The following is an 8641-nucleotide window of genomic DNA, read 5'->3' as shown; positions in this document are numbered from 1 at the left end:
TGGATGCTCTGCTCTTCACATAGGCCAGCTTCTCAAATTATTTGCTCAGCATACAGATTGAATAGGTATGGTGAAAGAATACAACCCTGACGCACACCTTTCCTGACTTTAAACCAATCAGTATCCCCTTGTTCTGTCCAAACAACTGCCTCTTAATCTATGTAAAGGTTCCTCATGAGCACAAATAAGTGTTCTGGAATTCCCATTCTTCGCAAAGTTATCCGTAATTTATCATGATCCACACAGTCGAATGCCTTTGCATAGTCAATAAAACCCAGGAAAACACCCTTCTGGCATTCTCTGCTTTCAGCCAGGATCCATCTGACATCAGAAATGATATCCCTGGTTCCACGTCCTCTTCTGAAAGCGGCCTGAATTTCTGGCAGTTCCCTGTCAATATACTGCTACAGCCGTTTTTGAATGATCTTCAGCAAACTTTTGCTTGCGTGTGATAGTAATGATATTGTTTGGTTGAATCACCTTTCTTGGGAATAGGCATAAATATGGATATCTTCCAGTCAGTAGGCCAGGAAGCTGTCTTCCATATTTTTTGGCATAGACGATTGAGCATCTCCAGTGCTGCATCTGTTTGTTCAAACATCTCAATTGATATTCCATCAATTCCTGAAGCCTTGGTTTTCACCAACGCCTTCAGAGAAGCTTGGACTTCTTCCTTCGGTACCATTGGTTCCTGATCATATGCCACCTCTTGAAGTGGTTGAACATCGACTAATTCTTTTTGGTATAATGACTGTGTGTATTCCTTCCATCTTCTTTTGATGCTTCCTGCGTCATTTAACATTTTCCCCATGGAATCCTTCACTATTGCAACTTGAGGCTTGAATTTTTTCTTCAGTTCTTTCAGCTTGAGAAACACCGAGCATGTTCTTCCTTTTGGTTTTCCATCTCCAGCTCTTTGCACGTGTCATTATAATACTTTACTTTGTCTTCTCGAGAGGCCCTTTGAAATCTTCTGTTCAGTTCTTTTACTTCATTAATTCTTCCTTTTGCTTTAGCTGCTCAACTTTCAAGAGCAAGTTTCAGAGTCTCTTCTGACATCCATCTCGGTCTTGTCTTTCTTCCCTGTATTTTCAATGACCTCTTGCTTTCTTCATGTATGGTGTCCTTGATGTCAGTCCATAATTCTTCTGATCTTTGGTCACTAGTGCTCAATGCATTGAATCTATTCTTCAGATGGTCTCTAAATTCAGGTGAGATATGCTCAAGGTCATATTTTGGCTCTCGTGGACTTGCTCTGATTTTCTTCAGTTTCAGCTTGAACTTGCATATCAACAATTGACGATCCATTCCACAGTTGGCCCCAGCATTGTTCTGATTGATGATATTGAGCTTTTCCATCATCTCTTTCCACAGATGTAGTCTATTTGATTTCTGTGTGCTCCATCTGGTAAGGTCCATGTGTATAGTCGCCGTTTATGTTGGTGAAAGAAAGTATTTGCAATGAAGAAGTCGATGGTCTTGCAAAATTCTATCATTCGATCTCTGGCATTTTTTCTACCCCCAAGGCCATATTTTCCAACTACTGATCCTTCTTCTTTGTTTCCAACTTTCGCATTCCAATCGCCAGTAATTATCAATGCATCTTGATTGCATGTTTGATCAATTTCAGACTGTAGCAGCTGATAAAAATCTTCTAGTCATCTTTGGCCCTAGTGGTTGGTGCCTCAATTTGAATAATAGTCCTAGTAACTGGTCTTCCTTGTAGGCATATAGATATTATCCTATCACTGGCAGCATTGTACTTCAGGATAGATCTTGAAACATTCTTTTTGACTATGAATGCAACACCATTGCTCTTCGAGTTATCGTTCCCAGTGCAGTAGATTATGGTATGGCCAATACCAGTCCATTTCAGCTCATTAATGCCTAGGATATTGATGTTTAGGCGTTCCATTTCATTTTTGATGATTTCCAATTTTCCTAGATTCATACTTCATACTCAGGGCTCTTAGATTGCCACGTATAGTGGATTCACTTGTTTTTCCAGATCTTTGTTGTACGAAGGACCACAGGAAGGATCTGACTACTCCACTGCCTTGGCCCCGACTATTTTCACTGTTCTTTTAACTCAAGGAGTGTTATTAGTCACTCTAACTCTTCTTTTATTGCAAATTTTCTGTCTTCTCTCTTATTTTATTTTGTCAGTTTAAGATATTCTATTTTATTGGCATGACTCAAAATGAGAAGAAACATCTGCAAATATCCATTAATAATTGGAACATAGAATGTACAAAGTTTGAATCCCAGAAAATTATAAGTTGTATAAAATGAAAAGGAACACATAAAGATTGATATCCTATGCATTAGTGAACTGAAATGGAATGGTATTGACCATTTTGAATAAGACAATCATGTCATGTACTATTTCAGAAGGACAAATGAAGAGGAATGGCATTGCACTCATCATCAAAAAGAAAAGAATTTCAAGACCTATCATGAGGTACAATGCTGTCAGTGAAATCATAATATACATATGCCAACAAAGAAGAGCAGTTAATAGTACTATTATTCAAACTTAATCAGTGCTGAAGATGAGGAAATTGAAGATTTTATCAAATTAAGAAGTCTGAATTCATCAAAATTGCAGTCAAGAGCCATTGCTAATTATTAGTTATTAGAATGTGAAAGTTGGAAAAAAAAGGACCGATATTTGGAAAATGCCATGGATTCGATTATATCCCCCCAAAAATGTGTGTATCAACTTGGTTACGCTGTGATTCCCACTATTGTGTGGTTGCCCTGCATTTTGTGATTGTAATTTTATGTTAAGAAGATTAGGTGGGATTGTAACACCACCCTTACTTAGGCCACCTCCCTGATCCAATGTAAAGGGCGTTTCCCTGGGGTGTGGCCTGTATTAACTTTTATTTATTAAGAAATAAAAGTAAAGAGAAGCAAGCAGAGTTGGGACCTCGTACCATCAAGAAGAAACACCTAGAGCAGAGTGCTTTCTTTGGACCCAGGGTCCCTGCTCCTGAGAAGCTCCTCAACCAGGGGAAGATTGAGGACAAGGACCTTCCTCCAGAGCCAACAGAGAAAGAAAGCCTTCCCCTGGAGCTGACAGCCTGAATTTGGACTTCTAGCCTACTAGACTGTGAGAAAATAAATTTCTCTTACTAAAGCCATCCACTTGTGGTTTTTCTGTTATAGCAGCTTTAGTTGACTAAGACAGAAAATATGGCCTTAGTGATAAAAAAGACACCAGAGATTGTTTGAATAATGCAAGACTAATTCTTCATTAAAAATATCTTTCTTTGACAACAGAAACAGAGACTACATATGTGGGCCTTGCCAGGAAGAATACACAGTGATTAGATCGACTACGTCTGTGAAAAGAGATGATGGAGAGGCTCAATATCATCAATCAGAGCAAAGCCAGGGGCCAACCACAGAACTGACCATTGATTGCTCATATGCAAGTACAAGTTAAAGCTGAAAAACACTAGGGCAAGTCCACGAGAGCCAAAACATGACTTTGACTATACTCTACCTAAATTTAGACATCATCCCAATAATTGATTTGACACATTGAACACTAACGACCACAGATCAGACAAGTTTGGAATGACGTCAAGGGCATCATACCTGAAGAAATCAAAAGATCATTAAAAGACAAGAAAGAGAAAACCAAATGGATGTCAAAAGATACTCTGACAAAACAACTTATGAAACAAAAAAAGATAATTATTAAATAAGAACTATGAGTGAGGAAGGGATTACAATCCTGGAAGCAACTATGGATGACCTCAAGAAAATTATCTTAATTGCTGTATATTCTGATCTAGGCAAAATGCATTGATTAAAACAAAGTCAGATGCAGAGCTGAACTTTTGAATTGCTAAATAGCAAGCTAGGTTGAGTTAACAGATTTACATGTGAAAGTAAAGGCATTAATAAGAAAAGAATGGAACTCCAAGGTCTGGAATGGAGACATTTGAGCAAATTTAGATAAGAGAGTAATTCAAAGCATCACACTACACTGAGACTCATTGCAACCAGGCCAAATTGAACCCCCCTCAGAAACTATGCAGGCTAAAACAGAAGGCAAAGACTTACACAAACACACACATACACAAACACAAGTACTGACACTACAAAGTTTATTTTAATAGTTGGAAAATACACCAGAATCATTGTAATTCCACTTCTGTACCTACTACTTTTTCCCACTCCCACTCAGCATATCCACTCTCCTTGCCTGATTTTGTGGTTCCCAACACATTCTCCTGGAGCCCTCATGGTGCATTGGGTAAGAGCTTGGAGGCTAACCACATGTTCAGCAGTTCAGAGCCACTAGCCACTGTTTGGAAACCCTATGGAGCAGTTCCACTCTGTCCTATAGGGTCGCTATTAGTCAGAATTGACCCAATGGCAAAGGATTTTGTTTTTTAGCACATTCTCAAAAAAACCAAATGTGCAGTTATACAGTAGATTCTGACTCATAGTGACACTATAGGACAGTGTAGAGCTGCTCCATAGGGTTTCCAAGGCTGTAAATATTTATCGAAGCCAACTGTCACATCTCTTCCATGGATTGGCTGGTTGGTTTGAACCACCAACCTTTCAGTTACTAGCCAAGCACTTTGATCACTGCTCCACCAGGGCCCTAACTCATTCTTCTCTACTATAAAATTTACCTAATTATTATATTTGTGATCCATCTCTTCACTTCAAGGAAAGCAAAGGTTTTTACTCTTTTGTTCATCAATGCATTTAGAAGAGTTGCTGACACATAGAAGGATATTTATAAATACATGTGGGATATATTTGTGCTTGCTATACCCTATGGAGGAACACAGACAAGGTTTGAAGTACGTGATGTAATATATAGGAACCATATAGTACATCAAACTTTAGAAAATATTTTGCTTATTTTTTCCCATGTGTTAATTAGGGCATATTTTACATCTTTGTTCCTTAAGCTATAAATCAAGGGATTCAACATGGGAATAACCAGGGTGTAAAATATGGAAGCCACTTTATCAGCATCAAAGAAATGACTGGACTTGGGCTGCATGTACATAAAGATTAAAGTCCCATAGAACATTACCACTACCATCAGATGGGATCCACAGGTGGAGAAGGCTTTGTGCCTGCCCACAGCTGAGTTCATTCTGAGAATGGCCACAAAAACGAGAAGGTAAGAAGTAAGAACTATTAGAAGGGATACAATCAAATCAAAAGATGCTAAGATGAGAGTGATCAATTGAATTTCATGTGTGTCTGAGCAGAGCAAAGATAACAAAGGGTTACTGTCACAGTAGAAATGACTAATGACATTGTGGCCACAGAAGGATAAATTAAAAATCTTTATGGTTACCAAAAGAGAAACAAATGTGCTGTAGAGATAGGGTATTGCCACCAGTACCCAACAAGTCCTTTGTGACATGATGGCTGTGTAGAGCAGAGGGTTACAGATGGCCATGTAGCGGTCGTAGGACATTGCAGGCAGAAGGAAAAATTCAACATTTATGAACAAAATGAAGAAAGCTAGCTGTGTAGCACAAAAATAGTAGGAGATTGTATTTTCATCCACAACAAAATTGACTAACATTTTGGGTCCCACAGTTGTTGAATAACCAAGATCAATAATAGCCAGGTGTCTGAGAAAAAAGTACATGGGAGTTTGTAGCTTGGAGTCTATCTTGGTGAGGATGATAATACCCAAGTTGCCCACCACTGAGATCATGTAGATTATGAGGAACAGCCCGAACAATGGAACCTGCAGCTCTGTGTGGTCTGTGATTCCCATCAGAATGAATTCATTTAGTACTGTTAGATTGTGTTTGTCCATCTTCTATCTGGAAATCTATTCTGGATAGAGACATCAGCAAGACAATAGGTTTTATGTAGCATCATCTGGTAGATTTTCAGCATACTAAGGTAATATGCTAAATGATTAAGACAAATTCAAATTTTCAAATATAGTAATTTGAAATTAAACCCATCTCCCACAAATAAACCATAGGTACATGAAGATAGAGATAGAGACAGAAAGAGGGAAAGCAAGAGAAATCTAACTTGTTATCAGTAGGGTAAAATTTGCTCCCCAAAGAACATTTGTCAATGCCTGAGACATTTTGGATGTCAAAAGTAGGAGAAGGGTACTACTGAAATCTAATGGAAGCCTGGGATATTAATAAACATTCTATTATATATAGGGTAACTCCCACAATGACAAAATTTCCAGTCCAAAATGTCACTAGGGCAGAAAGCAAGAAACCCTTATATGAACAGAGATAGAGGGAGACACAGATAAAGATGTAGGTGTAGGTGTACACGTACATGTAGCTATAGGTGTACATATACATATACATGCACATATACATGTACATATACACAATATATACACACTTACATATACATAGATGGGGTTCCTAGTGGAGCAGTGGTTAAGAGCTTAGCTGAAAACCAAAAAATCAGCATTTTGAATCTACCAGCCTCTCCTTGCAAAACCTATGGGGCAGTTCTTTTCTGTTCTATAGTGTCTCTATGAGTCGGAATCACCTTGATGGCAATGGGTTTCTTTTTTTTTTTTAATGCATAGATATATGAAGAAAAAATTTTAAAAAGGTTAAAAAATTTAAGTGATAGGTATATGGATGATTTTTTCATTTATATAATGACAATTACGTAATAAGATTTACAAAATTATAATACAAAGTAGATTTAATTATTAAAATCTTAAAGTCCAAATTCACAGAATTTGTGGAAACATTTAATATGCCTTACTTCAAAATAGAGTCCTATAAAAGCCCTTGTGCCACGTGCAGTACAGACTGAAACAACACACTTGACAGGTACTGAACACATGATTAACATGGAAAATCTAAGCGATCATGGTGAGGATTATCTGTATATAGGGATATATTCCAGGTGGTAGACCCATGCAGATATAGTCTCTGTTATACCTCCACTTGTGGCTTATAGAAACCCTGATGGAGTAGTGGTTAAGTGGTTAAGTGCTATGACTGCTAACCAAAAGGTCAGCAGTTCAAATCTACCAGGTACTCCTTGGAAACTCTATGGGCAGTTTTTCTCTGTCATATATGGCCACTATGAGTTGGAATTGACTAGACTGCCATGGGTTTGGTTCTGGTTTTGTGGGTTATAGAATAAGATACCTTAATTTCTTTATTCACAAATGCAAAATGACCACTTCCCTTCAGGGCTGCTGGGAAAATAAATGATGACTAAGTGTTCCAATGCATTTAATGTATCGGTACATAAGTCTCAAATATTAAGTATATAGAGTTTTTTTTTAAATGATGACAGTAAGCTACATGAGAAAACTTTTCTTTACATATGTATACATATAATCTTCTAGTGTGATCTAGCTTCTACATCAGGGTTATGGTGACGAGTAGGTGTTTATCCATGCAACTGAGTCCAGCTGTTCCCTCTCCCATCTGCAACTTCATGACTAAAATTGGACCATTCTGGATTATACATTTTCTATTTAACACATTTAATATAAGTTGATGGACTGCTAGCCTAAAGGCCAGAAGCTCAAAACCATCAGTGGCTCGATGAGAGAAATATGTGGCAGTCTGCTTCTATAGTTATTGGAAACCCTATGGGGTCATTGTTCAGTCAGGATCGCCTTAAGAGCTGTGTGTTTTAATATAAATTTACATAAAATATGTCCTAACCTAGAAGTATTTTCATTATAACTAATACACTTAGTTGTTTGTAACAAATCAGTTATATTTTCTCATGGCAGAATCTAAGATACTGAGGGGAAATTTGAACAACTCGGGAGACAGTAAAGTACATGTCATTGATTTTACATAAAGAAATTTCATTAAAAAATTCCTTTTGGATAAAGAAATCCTCTAGTTTAAACTATTACATAGTACAGAATGTATATAAACATAAGTATATTTAAATTAAAATGTATATACCTATCCCAAATAAACAGATTAAAAAAAAAAAGCCAGAGAAGGATGCGGATGGCGGTTTAAGGTAAAAGAATGATTGGTTTGAAATGATATTACTTACATGAAAATAGCAGTACCAGCAGCCTCTGAGTCAGGAATAATAAAGCAAATTGAAAAATACAATAATGTCATATTAAATAATAAATTGGATACTTGGAAAATACACTATCTCGTATAAAACATTGCTTGTAAAGTTGTGACCTTGTACATACACATTGCTTATGTCAGAAAACAACTATTGGCCTCTTTCTGCCTAGAACAAAGGAGAATGAAGAAAACCAAAGACATCAGGAATCAATTAGTCCAAAGGACATATGGCCCACATGAACCACAGCCTCCTCTAACCTGAGACTGGAAGAACTAGATAGTTCCTGGCTACCACTACAGATGCTTCTCACTGTACCACAGTAGAAAGTCTGGGGCAGAAAGGGAAAACATTTACAGGAAATTAAAAAAAAAAAAAAAAAAAAAAGACCAGATTTACTGGTTTGAAAGAGGCTGGAGAAACCCCTGAGACTATTGTCTTAAGACAATATTCTAATGTGAAAGTATACACATTCTCAGTGGCCACCTTTCAGCCCAGTAACAGACGGGACTGTTAAACAATAACATCTGTGAAGAATGTGCCCCTTAGAGCAATCAAATATTGGAGCCAAAAAGGTAAGAAGGCAGGGAGGATA

General features: G+C 37.4%; 1 protein-coding gene across 1 annotated transcript; it reads right to left on the bottom strand.

The window, feature by feature from the left end:
* Positions 1-4867: 4867 nt before the first annotated feature.
* Positions 4868-5815, bottom strand: LOC126063747 (olfactory receptor 8K3-like). The gene has a single exon (XM_049862138.1). The coding sequence runs from the start codon at positions 5813-5815 to the stop codon at positions 4868-4870; it is 948 nt and encodes a 315-aa protein (XP_049718095.1).
* Between the last annotated feature and the right edge of the window lie 2826 nt (positions 5816-8641).

The sequence above is a fragment of the Elephas maximus genome, chromosome 20 (genome assembly GCF_024166365.1).
Source record: "Elephas maximus indicus isolate mEleMax1 chromosome 20, mEleMax1 primary haplotype, whole genome shotgun sequence".
NCBI classification, from domain to species: domain Eukaryota; kingdom Metazoa; phylum Chordata; class Mammalia; order Proboscidea; family Elephantidae; genus Elephas; species Elephas maximus.
The sequence above is the reverse complement of the archived record's forward strand: the minus strand, read 5'-3'. Positions and strand labels throughout refer to the sequence as shown.